This window comes from Sturnira hondurensis, unplaced genomic scaffold, assembly GCF_014824575.4.
Source record: "Sturnira hondurensis isolate 20B ecotype Veracruz unplaced genomic scaffold, ASM1482457v3 Scaffold0007378, whole genome shotgun sequence".
Lineage (NCBI taxonomy): Eukaryota > Metazoa > Chordata > Mammalia > Chiroptera > Phyllostomidae > Sturnira > Sturnira hondurensis.
Genome location: NW_028080009.1, coordinates 95651 through 121538, shown reverse-complemented (window position 1 = coordinate 121538; position 25888 = coordinate 95651). Strand labels below are relative to the sequence as shown.

Here is a 25888-nt window from a genome sequence, read left to right as displayed (position 1 = left end):
TGACATTGGAAACTTACTTCTCAGAGCCTTTTCTGAGACTTTATTGTAAAAAGTGGCTAATAACATCTACCTCATAGGTTTTTATTTTTTTTACAATTAGTTCAAATTGCCTTATTTATTTTTATCTTTTTTTTCACATTTTTTTGTGAAAGGGTAGTGTGTTTTTAATTGAGGGTGTTCACATTGTAATAATTCATTGAGTTCAATTTTAATACGGGTTCTTTTGACACACATATATTACATATTTCAATAAAAATTTGTTAGTATTTTGTGTTTTAATTCTCCACATCTCAGATACACCATACACACACACACCCTTCTTACTTGTACCTATTGGTTATGTTTTTCTGATGAAATTTTTAATAATACAGAAGCTAATGTGTTAACTTCTCTCATTGCATCATTAATGTATATCTACCAGAAGTTTGGGATGTTTCGGAGAAGAAAAAGAATAAATAAAATACATATTAAGAATGGAAAAGATGACATAAATCAGACATAGCAACTACAAAGGTATATTATTTTTCATGTTTTAATAGCTTTTTTGAGATATGATGTACATACCATAAAATCCATCCATTCAAGTATGTAATTCAAGGTTTTTAATATATACAAAGAGTTGTGTAAGCATCACCACTCTCAATTTTAGAATATTTTTACCCCACATCCATTAGCAGTCACTCTAAATCTTGCCCTACCAACCCCCTCCCCACTCTAGATAATCCCCAATCAACTCTGCCTCTAATGATTTTCCTGTTCCAGACATCTCATAAAAAGGACTCATACAATGTACCATTTTTCTCTTACTGGCTTCTGTGTATGATTTCTAAAGCCCTTTCCATTTTAGAAATAAAAATGTAATGAAACCACCAAGTTACTTAATTTCCCAATTAAAAACAAATGTAAGTAAGCATTTTATAACTGTTTCATTATTAACTAAAGTACAAAAATACAAACACTTAACTAAATATTTTCTAACCATCTCAATATTCAACTAAACCTCAAGCAACAGAACTCTCTGATAATTCTATGGATGTTACTACAAAAACCTAATGAAAATAGGTGTATAATTTTAGATAAATTTCATACTTTTCAAAAATATAATGGGAAGCAAGTGGTGTTAGATCTTGGAAAGTCAAAAATGAGAAATGTGTAATAAACCATGAAAATTTGGAAACATTTATAAGTGTTTCTATATAAAAAATGCAAGCAAATCCACTATCACCCCCACTCCATCTATACTGAGCACTGTGCTTCTCAGAGCCATGCAGTAGGGAAGAAATAATTTTAAGAGTGTGTGGATAATAGTAGTATTTTTGTAGACAAGCTACAGAGAATATGTTAGACTTTACAAGAGTACAACAAAATTGACAGATACAAAATCAACATAAATGGGTAAATTTTATGAAAATTTGATAGCATGGATGGACCTGGAGAGCATTATGCTAAGTGCAATAAGCCAGTCACAGGAAGACAAATACCGCATGATCTCACTTATGTGTGGAATCTGAAAGGTTAAGAGGACATTAAGAACCCTCCCTGTTCATGCCCTTACCATGACCTGTTTTTCCACCAACTGCTTGTGTATGTGCATTCTTTTGGGGAGAGCTGGCTCTTCTCCCAGAAAGATTTGTACTTTCTTAATGTTCATGCCTTGGAAAACATCCCTGATAGAACCTAGCCAGTTCCTTGAGGAGTGGACTGAAGGCCAAGTCACACAATGCCCTTGGCTCATAACCATCTTTGTTTAAAATCTCATTTAAGCAACCCTGTAAGCAAGCACTGATGAATCTGACCCAAGAGAAGGATGCTTCACTCGGAGCTTTACCAGTCGGTCCCGGAATGATGTCTCTGGGATTCCCCAGCATCTATGTTTGGATGTTGGTGAATTCCCATCTGGTGATGTATAATCTTAACTCACTCTACTCTTGCTTAATAAAGTGCTTAATTATCCGTATTTGACTTGGGGTTTTTATTGTCTACGAATTCAAGCCATGAATTCACCATGGTTTGTATAAATTCAAGATGACCACATATTGGGTTGCTTGACCTTGTATGTGCCACTTAGTGGTACAGAACTTAATAAACACAATAAACAAATGAACAAAATGGAAACAAAAGCATAGATACATGAAACACACTGACAGCTCCTAGAGCAGGATGGGGACTATATGAAAAATGATAAAGAGATTAACCAAAGAACATTTATGCATGACCCATGGACACAGACAACAGTATGGGGATTGACTGGGGGACAGAAGTGGATGGTACTGGGTGGAGGTGGGAAAAGGAGAAAAAGCAGAAACAACTGTAATAGCATAAGCAACAAACAAAAACATTTAAAAAGAGAGCACCACATCATGATCTTAGATGAAACAATAGATACCCTAATGATGCCTCCTCAAAGGAATCTGTGCATTAGATGTAAGCCCAATGAACTCCTCAGAGGAATTTTGTTGAACTTATCAATTACATTTATATATAAAAAATAAAATTCGAAGAATAGCCAAATTTGTAAGAGCAAGATGGGAAGAACTGGCCTACTAAACTTTAAGAATTATTTTAAAAATTCAGAAGTTTAGGCCAAAATTGTGATAGAATAACAACTGGAATAAAATAATGAAAAGTCCAGAAAGAAATCCACTTTTATTTGACATATGTGATGTTAATGATCAGAAAGTAAAGAATGTACTAATCAGTAGCTGAAGTTACCTATTAATATATATTATTATTATAAAATTTTATTTTATTTTTTCCTTTAAAATTTTTATTACTATATTTTAAAACATAATGAGTATAATCATTTTATGACCTATAGAAAAAAATTATTTTTTATCATTTTTTTATTGTTCAAATAGAGTTGTCCCCATTTTCCCACCATTACTTTCTACCACCCCACCCTCCAGCCTTCCCCACTTTGGCTTTGTCCATGTGTCCTTTATACATGTTCCTTGATGGCCTTTCCCTTATTATCCTTTATTAGCCCACTCCCCATTTCGCTTTGGTTACTGTCAGTTTGCTCTTTACTTCAATGTGTCTGGTTGTATTTTGCTTGCTTGTTTGTTTTGTTGATTATGTTCCAATTATAGGTGAGATAATATGGTATTTCTCTTTCACCACATGGCTTATTTCACTTAGCATAATGGTCTCCAGTTTCATCCATGTTGTCACAAAGAGTAGGAGCTCCTTCTTTCTTTCTGCAGCATAGTATTCCATTGTGTAAATGTACCACTGTTTTTTGATCCACTCATTTACTGATGGGCACCTAGGTTGCTTCCAGTACTTGACTCTCATAAATTGGGCTGCTATGAACATTGGGGTGCATAGGTTCTTTTGAATTAGTGTTTCAGGATTCTTAGGGTATAATCCCAGCAGTGGAATTTCTGGGTCAAAAGATAACTCAATTTTTTGTTTTCTGAGGAAATTTCACACTGGTTTCTACAGTGGCTGCACCAGTCTGTATTCCTACCAACAGTGCAGTAGGGTTCCCTTTTCTCCACAACCTCTCCAACACTTGTTGTTTGTTGCTTTGTTTATGGTGGTCATTCTGACTGGTGTGAAGTGGTATCTCATTGTGGTTTTAATTTGCACCTTTCTGATGGCTAGTGAAGCTGCGTTTCCTTCCATGTGTCTCTGGGCCATCTGTATGTCCTCCTTGGAGAAGTGTCTGTTCGGGTCTTTTGCCCATTTTTTAATTGTTTTTTTTGTCTTCCTACAGTGGAGTCATGTGAGTTCCTTATATATTTTTCAGATCAAACCCTTGTCTGAGAAATTGTTGGCAAATATATTTTCCTGTATGTATGATTCCTTTTTGTTTTGCTGATGTTTTCTTTAGCCATGCAGAAGTTTTTTTACTTTGATGATATTGCATTTGTTTATTCTTTCTTTTATGTCTCTTGCTCTAGGGGTTATATCAATGAAAATATTGCTGTGTAGAATATCTGAGATTTGCCTGCCTATGTTGTCCTACAGGACTTTCATGGTATTATGACTTATATTTAAGTCTTCTATGTATCTTGAATTTATTTTTGTGTATGGTGTAAGTTCATGGTCAAGTTTCATTTTTTGGCATGTAGCTCTCCAGATCTCCCTATATCATTTCTTGAAGAGGCTATTTTTATTCCATTTTATGCTTCTGCCCCCTTTATCAAATATTAATCAACCATAGAAACTTGGGTTTATTTCTGGGCTCTCTCTTCTTTTCCATTAGTCTATGTTTCTGTTCTTATTCCAGTACCAGACTGTTTTGATTACCATGGCCTTATAATATAGTTTGATGTCAGGTATTTTGATCCCTCCTACTTTGTTCTTCTTTCTCAAAATTGCTGTACCTATTTGGGATTGTTTATGGTTCCATATAAATTTTTGAAATGCTTGTTCTATATCTGTGCAATATTTCAATAGTATTTTAATAAGTATTGCATTGAATCTATAAATTGCTTTAGGTAGTATGGAAATTTTGATGATGTTAATTCCTCCAATCCATGAACATGGTATATGCTTCCATTTGTTTGTGTCTTCTTTAATTTCTTTCTTCAATGTTGTGTCATTTTCTGAGTACAAGCATTTTACCTCCTTGGTTAGGTTTATTTCTAGGTACTTTATTTTTCTTGTTGCTCTAGCAAATGGGTTCAGTAAATGTAATACATCACATAAACAAAAGGAAAGACAAAAATCATGTGATCATATCAACAGACACAGAAAAAGCATTTGATAAGCTACAGGGCCCATTTATGATGAAAACACTCAACAAAGTGGGAGTAGAGGGAGTATACCTCAACGTAATAAAGGACATATATGAAAAACCTACAGCCAACATCATACTCAATGGGCAAAAACTAAAAGCTTTCTCACTAAGATCAGGAACTAGACAAGGATGTCCACTTTCACCACTTCTATTCAACAAAGAACAACTTCAACATTGGAAGTCCTAGCCACTGTGATCAGACAAGAAGAAATAAAAGGCATCCAAATTGGAAAGGTGGAAGTAAAACTGTCATTGTTTGCAGATGACATGATAGTGTACATAGAAAACCCTGTGGACTCCACCTAAAAACTACTTGACCTAATAAGTGAATTTGACAAAGCAGCAAGATACAGAATCAATATTCAGAAATGGAAGGCATTTTTGTACACCATCAAAGAAATCAGAAATGGAAATCAGGACAATAAGTATTTTAAATGAATTAAAAATAAAAAATAAAAATAAAGCCTCAAAATATTATAGGCCTGTATCTTGATGACACTGGGCAAATAAGAAAAACAATACAAAAATGTACAAATCATAAATGAAATAATTGATACATTTTTCTCTTTCATAATTTATGTTAGTATAGCATGGAATAAGAGCATTCAAAAGAAATAGATTAAGAGAAAATTATCGAAACATGTATAAGTGACAACGTATCATTAAGAATAAAATAAAATAGGCCCAAATTAAATTTTCATAAAAGTCACAATCAATAAAAAAAAATAGGTAAAAATATGTGGAAATAAATTTAACTTGTTTAAAACAAACAAGCAAGCAAAATATGACCAATGACACTCAAACACAGAACAGGCTGACAGGGTCCAGAAGGGAGAGAGGTGAGAATCATAGGGGAAAAGGGGATGGACTCACATGAACAAGTATAAAGAACACATGGACAATAACTAAGGTGGGGGGCAGAAATGGGAGGGAAGTGGGGAGCACTGGGGAGACAGGGCTGGAAATATAAGACAGAAAACTGTACTTGAACAATAATTAAATAAAATAAATAAATTTAAAAAAATTTATTTGTTTAGTTAATGAATTTAGCAGAAAAATGCATAATAATGAGGTGTCATTTTATATGCCTAAGAATATAGGGAAATGGAAAATCTCCTGTATTGTGTGTGGATGTATAAAATGACAGAAATATTTTGACAGAAATTTTACAATATATACTTAAAGTGAAAGTATGTATAATTTGAGTAAGCAACTTTGTTTCTTTGTGTATATTATGTTGTAGGATATTTCAACATTGTGATATCATGAAACTTCAAAGAAAAGAAAAATCTAGGCATTTTGCTAAAAGAAATGAGTCTCCTCTTAACTAGAGGCAGCTTGGTCTCCATAATAATGCTCTACTGACCCCTACCTCCACTCCCACCTGACTTCCACCCCTATCACATCCCTGACCCCAACTGCCATGAAGACTGAGGAGAACAATAGCTTGACACACATGTTTCATTTATTTATTTATAGATTTATTTATTTTCATTATTTATTATCACAAAGGGTGTATCTTGGCAGACCAATTAGAATTTATAATACAGCAAACCTCTACTCTTTATTTGTAATAGGAAAAAGGACATTCATCTAATTTTTTTAATTGTCATACATTTGAAGGTGGAGTAGGATGTTACAGATAAAGAGCTAAGGTATGCAAGATGTTGAATGAAAAAGGTTACAGAGTAAACCTTCTATATTTAAATATACAAAGCAAGATAATACATTTTAGTAGCCTAATCTATAATTATTAAAGAAACAAAATGTCTAAGAAGAACATGTATTAAATTTGTGTCATTAACTCTCAGGTGAGAAAGAGTATGTACTCTTCTGGCATTTATATGGCAGAAGGCAGAGATGATAGAATTCTATACAGTGAGAAATTGCCTCACATTCATTAAGAGATATTTATGTGTGTGGAAAATGTCTTGATCATCTAGGCTGAACTAAACTAAACACAAAGTACATTAATTTTAGATGCTTTTTGTCGTGATAAATTGCATAACAAAACAATGCAAAAGTCAGTGATTTGTGAGACAGGCAGAACGTCTTCTACTCCCCTCAAAAACATCCAAGTCCTACCTCTGGAGTCTGTTAGGTTACATGTCAAAGAGAATTACAGTTGAAGATGGAATTAAGCTTTGTCAGTTTCTGACTTTGAGACAGGGAGATTATCCTGGATTATCTAGGTGGGCTCAATGTAATCAAAAAGGTCTTGAACAATAATAGATAGATAGATAGATAGACAGATAGATAGATAGTCTTCATAAGTGAGAAGCAGAAGAGAGAGCAAGAGAGAGAACCAGAGGGCTGGCAAGGTGAGAAGGACCAAAGCTCTTGATGGCTTTGGAGATTGGGGAAGAGGGCAAAAAGCCAGTTAATGAGAGTGCCCTCTTAATCTAAAAAATCAACAAAACAGACCTTCCCCCTGATTCTCCAGAAGAAAAGGGGCCCTGCTGACATCTTGATTTTTCAGAGACCTATTTTAGACTTCTGACCTTCAGAATTGAAAGATTACAAATTAGTGTTGCTTTAAGTCTATAACTTGTGATAAGTTATTACAGTAACAATAGGATACTAACCCAGTTTATAATAATACATATTTGGTTTCAGTTCTACTTTAGTTTGACTAATTCTAGGCTGGACTTAGGTGAATGGATAGCTATTACATGAAGCAGATTGTCTGAGCCTGGTTCCAGAAATTGAACTGAATTCACCTCAGTGTTTTTACCCTAGAGTCCAGGTTAAGGTGGCTGAGGCCACCCAGGACACGCTCTTATCAGAATAGATCCCTGGCACACAGAGCCCAGCCCAATAGCACAAACACATTCAGGGCCTTTCTTGTGTCACATCTGCAGCCTCCCATGTTCAAAACAAATCATGGTCAAGGAGTATGTCAGCAGAGTGGGAAAACACATTCTACTCAGAGGGACAAGGGAACCACACTTGCTAAATAATAGCCCTCACTATCATGCCTGTGTTTGACATTTACTGAATCTCCCTAATAAGGACTTAAGGACTAGTTCCACCTTAATTTATTTGGAACTTTATCAAGAAATGTTAAGTCACTAACGGCAATGCAGCCTGTTGTATCTGAGCCCCTCCGGCACTCATCTCTATCCCTCTGCATCTGCAGCTGTGCTGTTTATAGAGACTAACTCCTAAATTCACTAGCTTTCTGTTCCTTCTCAAGTCTGAATATGGCATGTTGAAAGACATACTATCAGTCATTATTACATATATGTACCATACATACTTGTGTATATTATACATATATTTGTAACTTATGTATGTATCACGTATGTATTATCAATTATTACATGGATTGCAAGTTATTTTTGTTTCTCTATACAACTATTGTATTAAATTTTTATGTCTATAAAGTAGATTAGGCTTCTACTTTCATAGTTAAGAATTATTTAAGAGTAGTTTGGGCTTGGAAGGGATAGACCCACTGCCCTAAAGTATACATTAACACAAAAGAGCAGAGTTTTTTCCTATACAGACCAGATTTCCACAAGAAATTACAACCATGCCCTCACCGTCTCAAAATGAAGGAGAACAATAGTAATTAGTATTTCTATCAAAGAGAAAGAGTTTAATGCAAAATTTAGAATTTTTAGGCAGTCTCTAGCTGTATAAGGTAAAGGCATCACCAAACAGCTGCTTACATTTTGACGGAAGTAGGAAGAAAAAAAACTACACAAAGATGAAAAGACTTCCTTTTAAAGACACCCTTTAAGTATGGAATCTTGAGAACTTGCATCAACATCTCTGATCAGCTGCAACTAAACATGAATGTGTTATCAGTTAAAATATATAAAGAGTCCCCACTTGCAATGCCCAGAATGCAACTGGCTATTTATTAATCCAGTACTTCTCAAGGTGGGGTTCTCAGAAAAGCAGGATCATCACCTGAGGACTTGTTAGATAGCAAAGTATTGGATCCCTCCCCAAACCTACTGGGTCAGAAATACTGGGGATGGAGAAGAGCAATCTGTATTTTAGAATGTTTTCAAAGTTTGAGAATAACCACTTTAATCTTTCTAGCAGAGGTTATATAAAGAAATTTATTATGGAGGTATACAATTGAAAAATTATTATCTTTGTGTCTTCCAAAATTAGTGCCCATTTAGAGAATTCTATTCTTATTTGATAGGAATTTACCATTTGTTGAATCAGTCATTTGTTCTCTTTTTATAATGGCATAGAGGTACCTGAGTTTTCTTACAAGCAGCATTAATTGTTTTGTGTAAAGACTATAGACAACGATCTATTGAAGAATGACCTTATTCAAAATTCACCACTACAAGGTGAAAGTTATATCTATACAGGTATCATCAAATAAGGTGAAGTAACATTACATGAAAACTGAAAGTGATCAAAATTATCCCACCTCCTCAGAGAACTCCCTTTCAGGTCTTGTTGCTCTTTAAATAAAATGCCCAATGGGATCCCCTAATGAACTCTTTCTTCTACTTCCCTCTTTCCCTAACCTCTGGAGAATCATGGCTATACCCAGAGTTCTTGGATGACAAAATCACAGAGTTAAAATTTTCCCTTATATAGTGGGATAGCCTTGGTCCAATGTCACAAGAAACCTTCTATGTTGTGTCCCAAGAAAGAACTCAGGAGGAGAGCTAGGGTGGGCAGGGAACCCCTTCCCAAAGGCTAACATCAGTTCAACAATGATAATAACAGTAAAAATAAATGCTGCACCATGAAACACGAGATAGGCAGATTCAAACTATAATTTCCCAACAACAAGGCTCTGGTTATCAGAAGAAGGGAGGCTGGTTGAAAGAATATAGCAGAACCTTTCCAGGTAAGTTCTGATATAAATCATTAAAACTACCTGTCCTTCCCTTCGTTCTATAAGATTGTCTTTCCTAAGTGAATTCTATCTATAGCCCCCACAAATTCTATTTTANTCTGGAGAATCATGGCTATACCCAGAGTTCTTGGATGACAAAATCACAGAGTTAAAATCTTCCCTTATATAGTGGGATAGCCTTGGTCCAATGTCACAAGAAACCTTCTATGTTGTGTCCCAAGAAAGAACTCAGGAGGAGAGCTAGGGTGGTCAGGGAACCCCTTCCCAAAGGCTAACATCAGTTCAACAATGATAATAACAGTAAAAATAAATGCTGCACCATGAAACACGAGATAGGCAGATTCAAACTATGATTTCCCAACAACAAGGCTCTGGTTATCAGAAGAAGGGAGGCTGGTTGAAAGAATATAGCAGAACATTTCCAGGTAAGTTCTGATATAAATCATTAAAACTACCTGTCCTTCCCTTCGTTCTATAAGATTGTCTTTCCTAAGTGAATTCTATCTATAGCCCCCACAAATTCTATTTTACTGGAACTTATATGCTAGCCACCCAGCAACTTCTGCCCCAGATACCTTCAAGTATTGACTTGTTTCTGAAAGTTAAGCAAGTTTACAGAGGGTGTAGGGGGTGAGAAAGTAAAAGATTTCACAAATCATTATTTTAAATAATAGAGAAATACAGTCATATATAAAAAAAGTGAAATTTTTTTACAAACCCTGGCTCATAGTGAATACTTAATAACCCTAAATGAGAGAAATTGAGTAAAGAAAGGAAACTTAGCTTCTATGCTATGTAATAGAACACAGATAGATATGGGCAGAGCCATGATGTGGACAAAAGCAGAGAAGTTAAGATAAGATTGAGTTAAATGTAGATAATTCTTAAGTTTTTCAAGAAAAGAATGTGAAAAGCATTTAGGCAAAAAAGCTGTCAGTCATGGGTTCACTTCTGACCTTGTCTCTAGCATTCTGTGCACTTGACAGCAAGGTCACAGTGATTTTCTCACAATTCCTTAAATATACATAAGTTTTCAAAGTATCAGGTTTTAAACTCAGGTATTTCCCACATGCAGCCAGGACTGTGAACCACTTTTTGACTCAATGAAGTATAAAGATATAAATTGGTGGCGGGGGAATGACAATTTCAGATTATATGTGGTTTATGGTGATAAAAATAGAAGTTCAAAAAATACTTTCACAGGTCCAAATAAAAGTAGGGAGTGAGTCATGGGAAGTTGTGTGGAGAGATGATGCAGCAAGGATAAAAAACTTGAGGCAACTTACCATGCTTAAAGAAGAGCAAAAAGGCCAAGCATGGAGTGAGCAAGAGAGTGATAAAGTTGAAGTCAAAGATGTGATCTGAAGTCAAATCATCCCTTGTATAAATAGCATCAGTATTCATGATCAGAGTGCATCAGAGTGCTTTGTGCATCATGGCAGACTATTGACTTTATTCCTTAAATAGTAAGAAATTATAGGAATTGTAACATCATTATATTTATACTTTTGAAGATAACAGGGCCATTCGAGGGCAATAAGCCATGTGTAGGCAAAAGAGAAACAGAAAGACCAGTGAGGAGGTTACTCCAGCAGTCCAGGTGAAAACTAAAGGTGTCTTGAGTAGAATCAGAGGTGTAAATGAGAACAGTGGGAAGCCCCACTGTAAGAAGAAAAAAACATTTATGCAGGAGAGATGGGTATAAGTGCAGAAAAAGTTTTGTGCAAGGAAAAGGAAATGTGATTTAGTTCAGAAGCAGATAAGTAAACTTGAAATAAAAATAAGGCAGGTTATCCTTTTTAATAGGAATGCACAGTATACGGGTACCAATGTAGTCAGTGGTATTTTAGTGATGGAGTAATTAATTCTAAAACATATCTTTTGGTTTCTTCTGGTTTCTTTCCTGAACATATTTTTTATTTTCTTTCCTGTATTTTCATTCTTGACACTATTACGGATGTCCTCGTTTCCCCTTCCCTCTGGCCATCCCCACACTGAGTTATATACATGAGTTATGTTCTTTGGCTATGTTCTTTGGCTAATCCCTTACTTTCTTTCATCCAGTCCTCCCCTTCCTCTTTAAAATTAATTCTTAATTTTTAATTTGGAATAATATAAAATGTTATTTTATGTTTGCCTTGTCAGTAATTGTCTTTCTCTCCACATACACTGTTGTATGTATTTCAAAAAAGAAGTTGCTGATCCTCTGCACATTTATCAGAAATTTGTTTTATGAAAGAAAAAGTGACTAACAATGAAGGTTTCGATGATGTTTTTATTAATTTTAGGGTAATTTCAATAGAATTTTTTGGGTTGCCTAATCCATTAATAAAGGAGAAATACAATAAAAAGATTTTTCCTTCTGTCATCTGGACTTAAGTAAAATGTGTGTTTTATCCATTAACAGCACTATTTTCAGTTGCCAATTTCCATTTACTCTAAACATGCTTTCCCAGAATTACTATTTTCTCATTACATTTTGTGAAAACAGGACTCTATATTTCTTCATAAAGATAAGTTTTCTCCATAAATTCTTCCCTTTTCCAATGCACTGAAGTTATACTTTATGTTGGGAGGGAAGAGGATACTTATTGTCTATGCCTCTTTTTTTCATTCAAAAGTCCTTTTAATTATTTTATATGCATATTTTATATTGTTGTTCAGTTATAGTTATCCTGCGTTTTTCCCCATTACTTTTCCCTGCCCTGTCCCCTCCCACTCCCACAGTCAATCCCTCGATATTGTCTGTGCCCATGAGTCCTCTGTTCTCATTCTTTGGCTTGTCCCTTCCTCTTCTTCACCCCCTCCACTAACCCCCATTATCCTCCTCCCCATGGCCCTCAGATCACTGCCAGCTTGTTCTTTATTTCCATGTCTCTGGTTCTGTTTTTCTCATTTGCTTTTTTTAATGAAAAAGAAAGAAGAATCGCCTTCTGATTTTGAGGAGGGAAATGAGCTTGTTAAGAGATGAAGAAAGATAAGAGCGTGTCTAGAAGAATAATGTATGAATAGAAATGTTATGTGTTATGTTTGCCTGGCTATGATGAGAACTCATCTAATGACTCTGGTAAAACTAGAATCAATGATGATGTTGTATGTTTCCTGGAAGTAATGTTTAGCTGCTCTTGTATGGATTTAAAATAGACAGATTTAGGTTTGACGGGATTGGTTTCTTACTATATAAGTACAATTAAAGGAAAGAGGATCAAAGAAGTGGAGTATAAACACAAGAAAGGGATTGTAATGATGGAACATGCTTTCTGTCCTGGTGAGGAAATAAGATGGTAATAGGAAAGACGGTGTTAGTGAATATATTGCTGGAAAGAGAGAGAAATCTGCTTAATTCATGATAAGACCTGAAGAATAAACCAGTACTCTTAGGTAGCTTAGTAGACTAATTTGAGTGACTAAATATTTTATGACTAAACAAAATTCAATCTACACACGAGGTCCAGTTGTTGTAGAAAAAGGTGAACGTGGCATGTTAAAAACCTCCAAGTACTGATCAAATGCATAAGCATTTAGCTTGAGAGGTAGTGAGAGGCACCCACTTAATTAATGGTGTCATTATTTGGACAATAATTCTTTTATGCTTTGTCCAGAATGGATAGAAATGGGATTATGACCAGAGTAGATCCCTGAAAAAGGGACAACCTATAAAAACAAAAGAAACTCAAAAAAGGTTTTTTTCAACTTCTCAGCACTCTTGCAACAGGGATAAGGAGGCTTATATCCTCTTTATCTAGAAAGCTTCCCAGTGAGAAGATTCTGATTCTTCCATCCTTGATTCAATAATAAAAATTATTTTACACTAATATTACTCAAAATTCTAGAAAAAATTTAAATGTAGAGTTGCTGAACGGTGAGGGGAGAGTGTAAGCATCCCATTCACAGAGAAGAAAACTGAGTGTCATTTAAAAAATGATAATGAAAATAATATAGGTGCTTTGAGAAAGACCTAAATCTCGATTGCAAAACTCCATGATCCCAAAGAGGTGTTCTCTCCCTTACTGAGGCCCATTTTAGCAACTAATTAAAAAACAAACTTACAAAACTACCCACTACCTATATCTCATTGGCAGGTGTCTAAACTTCAACAACCACCAACAACTTCTACTATGCTCATTTTCAATCATTCCAGCATCCTGACCTTTACTTTGATCGGCATCCCAGGCTTAGAGTCACAGCACTTGTGGCTATCTCTTCCTTTCTCCTTCATGTTTTTGGCTATCCTCATTGGCAATGGTGCTATCCTCATCTTGGTGGCCACAGAACCCACACTTCATACACCAATGTACCTGCTCCTGGCCCTGCTGATGGTGGCTGACCTCGTATCTACTCTGGCTCTGTTGCCCAAGCTCCTCTGCCTCTTCTGGTTCAATGATCAGGACATAGCTTTCAATGCTTGTTTCATCCAGATGTTTTTCATCCATGGAGCATCTGTGGTACGATCAGCTCTACTCGTTGCAATGGCTTTTGACCGCTTCGTGGCTGTTTGTAAACCATTGCACTACAACACAATTCTGAGCCATTCCTTAGTTGGACGCCTGGGACTGGTAGCTCTAGCCAAGGGTGTGGTTCTTGTCCTGCCTATGCCTCTTCTGCTTCAGAGGTTGACGTTCTGCCACGTGGTAATTCCCCACACTTACTGTGACCACATGGCTGTGGTAAAAATGGCCTGTGACCACACCAGACCTAATCGTATCTATGGGCTCTTTGTGATTCTGCTGGTGGTAGGACTTGATTTGCTGCTTATTGGCTTCTCATATGGTCTCATCCTACAGGCTGTGGTACGCCTCAACTCTCGAAATGCCATCTTCAAAGCTCTCAACACCTGTTCAGCCCACCTCTTTGTCATCATTGTCACTTATGTGCCTGCACTGTTTTCCTCCTTCACCCACCGCCTTGGTCTCAATATCCCACCTGAATCCCACATTCTCCTTGCCAATCTCTACCTTCTTCTACCTTCAATGCTCAACCCCATCATCTATGGTATAAAAATGGAGACAATACAAGGCAAGGTGGCTAAATGCCTGTGCAAAAAACCTGCCTAGACCATGGATCCACACAACAAACTTGAGAGTAATAAAACCTTTGAGCCTTTGCCCAACCATTCAAGATCCAGCTGTATCTCCAAATGAATTATGAAAAAATAGACCATGGAGGGGTGTGTGTGTGTGTGTGTGTGTGTGTGTGTGTGTTGGCCCTCATGAAGACCCAGTATATTTGTTTCTTCTGATTGATCTATGAACTAAAAAAGGAAGAGGCTAAGAAAGCTCTTTCTATGACCTTTAACAGCACTCATGATATGGGCCTCCTAATAACTTTCACTTCTGTGTGCATGTTTATTAACTACACACAAAATTTCTCTACACATGAACCAAGATTATCTTTCCTTGGCTTGACGGAAAGTTTATACTTGCTCCAGTTCTCTCTATTCTATTTCTCTAAGTCTCCGTGTCTAAGTAGCGTCTTATTGCTGAAAGGAATCTGACATACTCATTTCTTTGGATACCACCTTAGCATGTAATAACTTTTTAAGAAACTGGTCTTTTCACCAATAATTTTTAATGTAATGGCAATGCAGCATGTTCACAATACCAATCAGATGATTGTGATGATGTGGATGCTTATGACAAAAGCAAAGGAAATTAAAGGCATAAATAGACTCAGGGACTGTTTAGATACATATAACAGAAAGTTTCATTGCAAAGAAAAATACCTGTCCAGATAACTAATTTAAGAGACTCTAATGATCAGAATTTTCATCTTAAAAAAGCATATGTTATGACAGTGATCAGAAGGGAGAGGGGAGGGGATAAAAGGGGAAAAGGGTGAAGGGTTTACGGGAACAAGTATAAAGGACATATAGACAATAACAAGGAGGGTGAAAATGGGGGAGGGAGGTGGGGAGGGCTAAGGTGGTGGGGACTGGTGGGGGGAAAAGGCAGAACACTGTACTTGAAAAACAATTTTTAAAATTGTAATAACTTAAAAAGGCTTATGTTATAAGAAAGATATTTGTTCCTGAATTAATATTCTAAGATGACTCGAGTCATATGTAAAGCACTGCCATATTGAAATGCTTTTAAGTCACTGTAGTAAATGAAATTCCTATCCAATCATTTAAATACATAGTTATCATAGAATCAGTTGCACAATGTAATAAGACAAGTACAAGATTGAATAGTCAGACAAAACAGACCCCATTCCTAATGAAAGGTAAACAAAACAAAATCATTAAGTATAATAACTATTAAAAAGGTTATAGTCTCACTTTTAGTGCAATTTAAACAGTTGTGATATTATTGACTTTAAAGTCAAGAAAAAGAATTCTAAATTTATAAATACTCCTTAAATCTCTATCACTGTGCTTGAGAATCTTAAAAGTATAATCACTCTGAAGATAAGAGTAGTGTGTGTACTCTATCACTAGTCAGGACTTCTAACCAGCTCTAGCCTATTTTCTACTCAGGTGGGCTAAACAATCTATAAACCTTAAGAGCATTTTTTTAATTCATATGACCTAAAGAGAACAGAGAACCCTCTGTACTAAATACATTTTTCCTTTCTGTTCCATCTCGTCCTGCCTAGCCTTCAGAGTAGGAAGATTCCTACAGAACAAAAAAATAAATAAATCGTATTATCTATATCAGAGAAGAAAGAATCCACTTTCTTGAGATTTTTCTGCTCTTAATCTCTCTTAGTATAGAAACATCCTAATTTATTATTAACTATGAAAGTGGTTTTATAAACGGTGTGTTTGGGGAATATTGGCCGGGGGGAAGGAAAAAGTGTAGAGTCAAGATAATTCATCTGTGGTGGCTTCTCTGTGCCTTTTGGTACTTTTAAGCCAGATTTCCCTTTGAAGGTGAGAGCATGCAGAGATAATTTATGATGAACACTGACTTTTGACTATCATCATATGATATCAGCATGTCAGAGTTTAGAGAGAAACTAATAAAATAAAAGTAATGAATATTCTACTGTCATCAAAATATAATCTCAGTGACGGAGAACACACACCATTACACCTTGGATAAGCAGATGATGACACTGGATAATAAAAAAACATAAGAAAAGTTCAAGGCTATAGCTAATGTTGGGTAGCTCAGTTTCAGGAGAGGAGTGAATGGAAGACTCCTATATTATATTCTTCACATTCTATTAGTTCCAGCAGAAAGACCATCTGTTGAGGTGGATTTGTGCTAGTTATTCTAGGTATTTTCATATATAGGATCCCATGGAATCATTTCAATTTTAACTCAAGTTATGTATTAATATCCATTTTTTCAGATAAAGTTACAAAAGCTCAATTTCTTTGCAACTTTTCCATAGTCACACAGGTAGCAAGTGGTTAAGCCTGGATTCAAATTATAATATTTCTAATTATAAAATATTTTTCCACTCTATTACGCCCGTGTTGCCTCTTTAAATACAACCAAAAATAAAGAAGTTGTACAGCAAAACTAAGTAGAACATTTAGTAGAAATGACTTAACAAAAAAACCCAGGCAACTATTGTGTGCCTATATCATCTTAACACCAATAATGAATTAAAGATGTCTCTAGGTTGTGATACAAACAGTTACCACTGTTTGGGAAACTGAAAATGTCTTCCTTTTCTAGTTATTATGTTTTTAATGCCCCAATCCATTCCCATCTAATCTCCACTCTTCTGGGAAACTTGTGCCCCCAGGAGTTGGTTTTGATTGAATGCATTGTCTAGTCTCTATTGAAATCTAACTTATTTGTTTTGTCCAGGAGAGCTATGTCAGTCTGAGTCCCCAGAGAAAGAGATGTTAAGAAAAGATTAAACATATAAGAATTTTATTGGTGGAAGTACGTGTGTGAATGAAACTATGGAGACAGTGAGGGTAAGGTGGGAATACCATCAGACTACAGTCAAAGTTTGACCCTAAGTGAAGGAGGGAGAGAAGGTTGGGCAGAAGTGATCTAAATTTCCTGCAGCAAAATCATTGGGAAGTTTTTGAGCTAAAATCAACAGACTTTTATTTAAACTCCCTTTTGTGGGTCTGCACCTTGTATCTCTATGGTCATTCTCATTCCTGCTTGGAAGTAGCCTCTGCTTGGAATGACCTTGGCAATTAGCAGGAGTTCTCAGGCAATTATAAGTATGCTCCCTCTAGTACAGTCTGTGAGCTATTTTCTGGCTGCCACAATTCAACCTTTGTATAGCACAAATATATTTCTCTAATGGGTTTAGGAAACAGCTTCTACATGATTCTTAAAGGCCTTTTTTCCCCAAGGGAAGACTCAGGAGAAAGAGGTTAGTGGGCAGAACTCTAGCCATTGCCTGAGCAGTTGATCTTAGAGCTGTAGCTAATATTCACCTAATATTCACCTTTAAAGTGGAGTCCTTCTCCACTCTCCACTCTAAATTTCTCTCCTATTTGCTATCACTAGGGCAGGCACTAAGACTTATCTGGTTGTATAATCCTTAACTTAATTCCTGGAATATAGTCATATTCTTCTCAGTTTGGAATTACTCTGTATGTTCATTTATAATGGGACAAAAGAGTACCACCAGGTAGCTAAGCAAATCAACTAGTTTCACATATTCTGTTCTGCTGACATTGTGTAAAAGCATCCCTATCTTCTCCTGTTGATTAGAGTACAAATTAAAGAAAGTTCGCAAACTTCCAGTATTATACTGGCAAGAATCAAGGTGACAAACTGCTCAACTACAAACATTTTCTTCTATTCATGAAACATGTGAATGACTAAGAGGGTGTAACCATGAATCCAGCAATAGCCCACAGAGTAAGGCCAGGAGCTATGAAGGAATATTTATGTCTAGGATGTAAAGCCTAATTCAAGGAACTCCAGCTATAGTTTGCCTGCTCCATTTCTGGCAGGTCATTACAGAGCAATGAAAAACTAATATATGTTCAGTCCCATTCCTAAATGAATTAATTCTTGTTTACCTAACCTTATATTCTAACAACTTTGACCAACTTTGACCAACTTCTACTAATACATGCCAGTGAGGTATTTTAATTATTTAGGGTTATGGTTTTTTTTATTCTTACATGAATTTTAGAATGTACCTAGCTGTGTTATGCAGTGATTTAGCCCAGTGTATCAGCCATACATTCAGGAAAAGAAGAGGAAGAAGAGAAGATATGTCATGGTATGGGGCAACTGTTGTCATTTAGGGCAGAGGCTTCTGTAGAGTGCCTTAGCACAGAAGTAGTCCTGGAACGTTGCAGGGAATCCCTGCCTATTCAGAAGGTTGGAAGCAAATTTCTGAGTCATCTTCAGCAATATTAATCTGGATGTTAATGATTTTGTCTCACTTTTCAAGTTTTCATGTTTTTCTACCAAGACCCAGATCTATACACGGAAGACCTGCCTTAGCTGAATGTTAGGACATCCCTGGATCCTTGAGACTCTCACAATTGGGTCTCCAGCTTGCCAGGCAATTATATCTTCCCTTCCAGTATAAGTGATGAAGATTTCTTTATATACTACCACCACTTAGGCTCTCTGGTTCTCCCTTTTAGCTATCAAGTGCTTATTATGGACTCTGTCATCCTATAGGGCATAAAAACAAATTCCTAGTAACCAGTAAATTTTCATATTTTAGTTACTGCTTCATCCACATTTTTCAAATGCTTGCCTAATTGCACTTGACATAAAATTTCCCAGTACTGGTAAAATATTTGGCAATTGAACCACTACCTCTTTCCAGGCATTATCCTGCCCCATCTAGTAATCACAAGAGCATTCTCTGCCTACCGGGCAGGAAGTGAACTAGTCCCAATTTCCTGTCTTGCCACTTGTACCACTCTCAGTGTCAACTTGTATTAGTGTGGGTCCTCTGCAAAGCAGATACCACGATGGAATTTAATGTGTAATATCTGTGTGGGAAAAAAAACAATCTGTGTAGATTGAGAGAGCAGTAAAAACACAGTATAAGCCCCCCAAGTTAAGGAGAAAGAGAGAAAAGGCTGAGTGGAAGTATGTTAGATTGCCATGCAAAGACAAGATCAGCTGACCGAGGAGCCTACCAACATGTTTTATATTTCCCAGGAAGGGGTCTTAGTATCCTTGCCACACTCAGTCATTGGTTGGGAGAATTCTCTGGGAGATATTACTTGATGAAAATGTAATGATGGATTTCAAATTGTAGTAGTTGGGTTCTTCAGTCAATTAGCTCCCTATAACAGGAAGTCTGTGAGGCACATTCACATGCTTATTATAGGACACTAATAGAATTTGGAGGGCAATAAAAATGAAAATTCCAAGTAACAATTTTCCAGCTCTTATCCTCTCTCTCTGTCGCTCTCTCCCCGCCCCCACCTTTCTCTTGTCTTGGCTTCCTCTGAGGCAAGGGTCAGAACACTCTTTCTGTAAAGTCTCAGATAGTGAGCATTTTTGGCGTTGTGGGTACAATGATCTTTATCACAACAAATCAACACTACCACTGTGGTGAACAAATGGGTGGCTGTGTTCCAACAAAACTATATTTACCAGAACAAGCAATAGGTCATATCTAGCCCGTGAATCATTGTTTTAAGACCTCTGTTCTAAGGCCACATTTTTAAATAAAAATAAATATTGGAATCAATCTAAATGCCTACCAATACAGGATTGGTTAGAGCATATTGTGAAATAGTTTTAAAAAGGGAGGGGAGAATGAATCGGTTACAGTCAATAATATGAGGTTAAATAATAAACTGCAAAATAGTATTATAAACATTATTTTATTTTATAGTCATAATACTTGTAGTATTTGTTTATATAAGGAATATGTGTGAGAACATGCCCAGAATTTTGGAATGTAAACTTATTTGGAAATAAGTTCTTTAAGATATAATTAAGAAAACTTTGTACTAAATTAGGCTGAGGCCTAATCCAGTGCATGGGATCTTTATAAGAAGAAAAAAATGTGTACAAGATGGATGATATGAAGAGACAGAGGGGGGAAAAGCCATGTAATGACAGAGACAGAAGTTGAAGAGATGTGTCTTCAGCTAAGGAATACCAAATATTGTCAGCAACCATCAGAAGCCAGGAGAGAGGTAAAGAAAGTTTCCCCTCCCCCTCCTAAGCTTTTAGAGGGAATACGGCCCTCTGAAAACTTGATTTTGGACTTTTAGCCCACAGAATTATGTGAGAGAAAAAAATTGTTGTTTTAAAATAACTACATTGTAACAATTTATTACATGAGCCCTATGAAACTAATACAATGTCAACTATTGCCAGCCAAGCTGAATAGAATGTTTACATTATCCACATTATATTTTAATGTTTATATTTCATATAGTGTATTTTGTTGACTAGACAAAAAGAACTATAAAAAATGAGAAGAGAATATATCTTTCCTTATAATAATTCCACATCTACATATTTATACTTCAATAATACTTGGCACATGCAGGAAAAGGTCAATATAACGAGATACTCTTATGATCTTTTTGAACAACAAAAGCCTGGAACAACCATCTGTCTATTAATAGGTGACAGCTGAAATAAATTTAACAAATATACAGAGAAATACTAAGGAGTCATGAAAAAGAATAAAGTAAGTCTATATCTGCTCTTATGGAACAGTTGCTAAGAGATGTTATTAGATAAATTAACAAGGAAAAACGTATAATAATGTTTGCATAATTAAGCTATAATTTACTTTTGCGCAGAGAAGTTATTTCTTGTTTAATTTTCACTACATACTTTTTTCCATAGAAGACATGTAAAAATACCTATGTTATCTTAAGGTTGCATTTTTCCCAAGTTCACTCAGTAATTAACTAAAAATTAAAATATTCTACCATGTCTCTAAGCTGTAGTTTGTTACATTAGACAATCCTTGCACACCACTTCAAAATCTCCTCGGTCACACCTTATTCAGCCTCTGTTACAGTGACTAGTTCCATGCAGGTGTAATCAGACATTCAATGTCAGGTCAAGTCCAGTGCCTAGCACTTCTTGCCATGGGGCCGCATTAACTGCATGGCACAGGACACCCCCAGCCAGCAGCTCTGCTGTCATGCATACACAGCCCAGAAGAACGGGGAAGTTAACACTTGTAGTGCAGTCCATGATCCATTGAGTATAATCCTCTCATCCTCCGGGGAAAGCCAATTGTGAAATATGTCATAAGGCTCTTCAGGTGGTCCTGGGAGGGCTGGACACCAGTCTTCACTAGCAGTGTAAAAATGGATTTAAAATCTTTTTTTTTATTTTTTTTATTTTTTTATTTAACTTTTGTTCAAGTACAGTTTTCTTTCTTGTATTCCCAGCCCTGCATTTAAAATCTTTGTGTTGGTTTTTCCTTTTTCCCAGTTGCACTCTGCCTGGTTTGCACTCCCACTCCCTGTGATCACATTTCTAAATAAACTGCCAATAAGCAACTTTTTGTCTTAGGTCTTGTATTTAGGGGAACCCAGGTTTTGAATTTCCAATGTTGAAAAACCTTCTGCCCCTGTACCCTACACTCTACTCAGAAGTGTCACCTTCCTGATCATTTATTAGAAAATGTTTGTATAATTATTTATAATTTATTTGAGAGCTTGGGACCATTTCAAATTCTCCAGAGATAATGGAAATAGCAAAACTGGAGCATACCCTGTGTTAATCCAATGTGGAAATACCTAACAGACAAGCACAAGTGTTTAAACTTGACCTAAATATAAAACATATGAACATTTTTCTAACTTTTGCATTGCTAGGGACTACTCTATCGATGTGACAAGAAAATGGTTAATTAATCTTAATGTCATGTGTCACACTGCCAGCAAGCCCACAGGATAGGAATCAAGCTCACGCAATAGTAGAAATAGCCAACCATGGATTCATAACACTTTGACTTTTGAAAGAGGAAGAAAGTCCAAACCAAAAAGGACAGGCAAAGTCAGCCTTCCTTCTTGTGTTTTTTCTGATTCCTTTAGTTCCCCCGGTTTTCCCCAGAATCAATGGCTGCTTCCAGTTTTCCTGGCATAATTCTCACAATATATATTTTGTTGAGGTGTAAATAAGGCCACTTTTGTAAACTATCTCACCAAAGAGAAAAGGAAAATGAAGTAATAATAAAAAGCTGGTAGTATTTTATAGCATGTGCACTGTGCTTCTGTATCTCGATACTATTCAAGTCAGATGAAAAAAATCACCCTCAGCTCTCAGCAAAAAGTGAATTTGGTTAACTAGTGCTGGTCAGGCTAACGTTGCCTCGGGCTATTTCACAAGCTGACACTTATTTGTCAATTAAATGATTAATCATAAAACATTTTGCTGAGTGATTTTTGTTGTTTCTATATGTTTCTGGTGCTTTAAGTATCTACTCTTAGTATTCATTTCAAATAGGCAGCACTGTGTTCCTCAACTGTTACTGCTCCTTGCGAGGTTTCCTTCATTGCTGGTCCTCCATTCATAGAAAAGCTGCTCCCTATACATTCCTGAGTTTTTTCATTTCCTGAAGTTTGTGTCCATTATTTCAACCTCTAAAATAGTCCAGCTTCCTCAGTCCCTGTTATTGAATTGTTTAGTGTATTTGAGCCTGTCACATCAGGTACCAAATTCTGGAGAAGTTTTGTTTATTTACTGTATTTTTTAATATTTTAAGTCTCTAAATAGTGGTTTTGTGGCCTTAATGGTAGGTATCTTTTTCACTAAATTCTACCTTCATATATTAGTTCTACCATATGATGAACAACGCTACAATCTTTCTGTTTCTTAAAATGCAACTTAAAATATTGGCCACTACATCTCTAACCAGTGTCAAGAAGTGATTAACGATATCCTCTGAATTTAATAATACTGGGACATAGGATCTGAGTTTTGCCAGCTGTTCCAGGTACCTACTCATGACTTGTTTTTTGGACTCCTAGAGAAAGTGCCTTGCAGAGGTCTGTAACCAAATATTTCCAATATAAAACTGATTTTATAACTATAACCACTAACAAAACATTCTCGGAATTGTCTCTGTAAGTGATTCTTCTCAGGCACTGGGATTAGTTGAGACAACCAGAGGAGTAGACACTAGGAGTTTTTACAAGTGTAAAATTAGTTAAAATGCATAGCAACCTCATAAGCTTAGAAACTTCTAGTTTTCTTTTTCTTCTGAAACTTCTTTGGGAATTGAATGTTTCTTGTCCATATTCTCTAGTTCACAAGGAAGCAACAAATGTAAAGCTCCAGCAGCAGGGACAATAAAAGGGTTTAGACACAATTTTGCACTTTTAACATTCCTTCTCACTTCCTACAAATAATCTTACCTTTTCATCTCCCCTGTAACACACAAATACAAATATACACCCACATTGACTCACAACTGGACTTGCCTTTCAAAGTGGTGGACAAGTTACTGTTTGTTCTTATACTCTCTTCATAAGAAAACACTATATCCCATTTACATGCATTCAGTTTGTGCATACATTCTCATACATAATTTCCCCAAACACCATGTGAGACACAGAGAGATGCTGTTATTTTTCTTTCTTGAGGGGTAGTTGCCTTGCTTTGGAATTAGTGAGAGCAAGTAGGTCTCCTGCATCTTAGCATCTCATTCAAGGATTCAGGAGGTTAACCTGCCAGTATGACAATTTCTACCACTAACAAATTCCCTCAAGAACTGCATGTACTTAATCTGTTTTCTTCATACCTACCACTGATGACAATCAGGCAGGTTTTTGACCACGGGCAGTGGTTATGGGCTCCTTTTTCCAGCATACATATTTAGTCACTTTTTCCCGAAATTCTTTGGTTTTCACTCCATAAATAATAGGATTGAGCATTGGAGGTACAAGAAAGTATAAGTTGCCAAGAATGGTGTGGACATGAGGTGGAATCCCCCGACCAAAGCGGTGAGTGAGAAAAGAGAAAAGCGAGGGAGTGTAAGAGATAAGCATAACACAGATGTGTGTGGTACAGGTGTTGACAGCTTTGTGGTGGGCTTCCTTAGAAGAGAGCCGCATTACTGCCCGGATGATTAGCACATAAGATGAGGCAATAGCTGAGATGTCTAGTCCAACAACCAACAAAGCCACCACCAGACCATATATCCTGTTGACTGTGGTGTCCACACATACTATCTTCACTACAGCCATGTGCTCACAGTAGGTGGTAGGGATGACATGATTAGTGTGAAAGGGTACCTGCTGGAGGAGGATGGGCATGGGCAGAATGAACAGGATGGCTCTCACTAAACTTGCTAGGCCAATGAGACCGATGCGACTATTGGACAGGATGGTTGCATAACGCAGGGGCTCACAGATGGCCACATAACGGTCAAAGGCCATGGTCATTAAGATGGCAGACTGCAAGGCAGAGATGGAGTGGATGAAAAACAGCTGGGCCAGGCAGCCCTCATAGCTGATCTTGCTCAGGCCAAACCAGAAGATGCAGAGCACCTTGGGAATAGTGGTTGTGGACATGCCCAGGTCTGTCAGGGCCAACATGCAGAGGAGCAGGAACATGGGCTTGTGCAGGGACCTCTCCGTGGAGATGGTGAAGAGGATGGTGCAGTTTCCAAGGACGGTAAAGAAGTACATGGAAGAGAAGGGGATTGATATCCATTTGTGTTTGTCCTCCATCCCAGGAATGCCTTGCAGGATGAAGAAAGAAGGATGACCCTGGGAGGCATTGCAAGTAGTCATGGTTGCACCCTGACAAAGTACCTGAGGGAATCAATGAAAAAAACTGTGTAGCATCAGTTTAAACACAAATTGACATAGTTAAAGTGGAAAAAAAGTTGGAATATTAACTTCCATAAAAATGATTCTGAAATTATGATAACTATTCGAGTAGTAAAATGAGATATTACAATATAATATCTGAGAAAATGCCTTTTGATAATGTTTCATTATGAGAAAACTGATTATTTCATGAACAAAATAAACATGACACCTATAAGAATATATTAATAAGTAAATATATATCCTCTTAAAGAATATAACTTGAAGTATATAAAACAAAAATGGATAAAAATAAAAAGAGAAATTGGCAAAATTTTACATATGCCTCTTTGCAGGCAAAAGATCTAAAAGGTCAACGAGAGTTTTAACAAAATAAGATACCTTAAAAGCATTGACAACAGTGTGGTGATTGCTGGGGGAGGGAGTAATAAGGGAGACAAAGGTAATGAAAAAATACAATAAAAATAATGTAGAAGAAAGCTTATAATAGAATTGTTCATCCACAAATTAAAGAATACACACTCAGATCAGATAAGGGACTTGTGAAGACCTTTTTAATGTTAACTGTACAATGATGACTAAAATGAAGTAGATGATGGGGTTTTGAACACCTGAACCTCAAAAATAGGCTACTAGAATGTGAATA

General features: G+C 36.3%; 2 protein-coding genes across 2 annotated transcripts; one reads left to right on the top strand and one right to left on the bottom strand.

The window, feature by feature from the left end:
- Window positions 1-13674: 13674 nt before the first annotated feature.
- On the top strand, window positions 13675-14638 carry LOC118990838 (putative olfactory receptor 52P1). The gene has a single exon (XM_037051628.1). It carries the CDS (start codon window positions 13703-13705, stop codon window positions 14636-14638), a length of 936 nt encoding a protein of 311 aa, XP_036907523.1. The 5' UTR covers window positions 13675-13702.
- A 9560-nt stretch (window positions 14639-24198) lies between these two features.
- On the bottom strand, window positions 24199-25203 carry LOC118990837 (putative olfactory receptor 52P1). The gene has a single exon (XM_037051627.1). It carries the CDS (start codon window positions 25201-25203, stop codon window positions 24226-24228), a length of 978 nt encoding a protein of 325 aa, XP_036907522.1. The 3' UTR covers window positions 24199-24225.
- Window positions 25204-25888: the final 685 nt, after the last annotated feature.

Coding starts and splice junctions, on each gene's coding strand:
- LOC118990838 (XM_037051628.1), top strand. CDS start 13,703: ATGCTCATTTTCAATCATTCCAGCATCCTGACCTTTACTTTGATCGGC.
- LOC118990837 (XM_037051627.1), bottom strand. CDS start 25,203: ATGACTACTTGCAATGCCTCCCAGGGTCATCCTTCTTTCTTCATCCTG.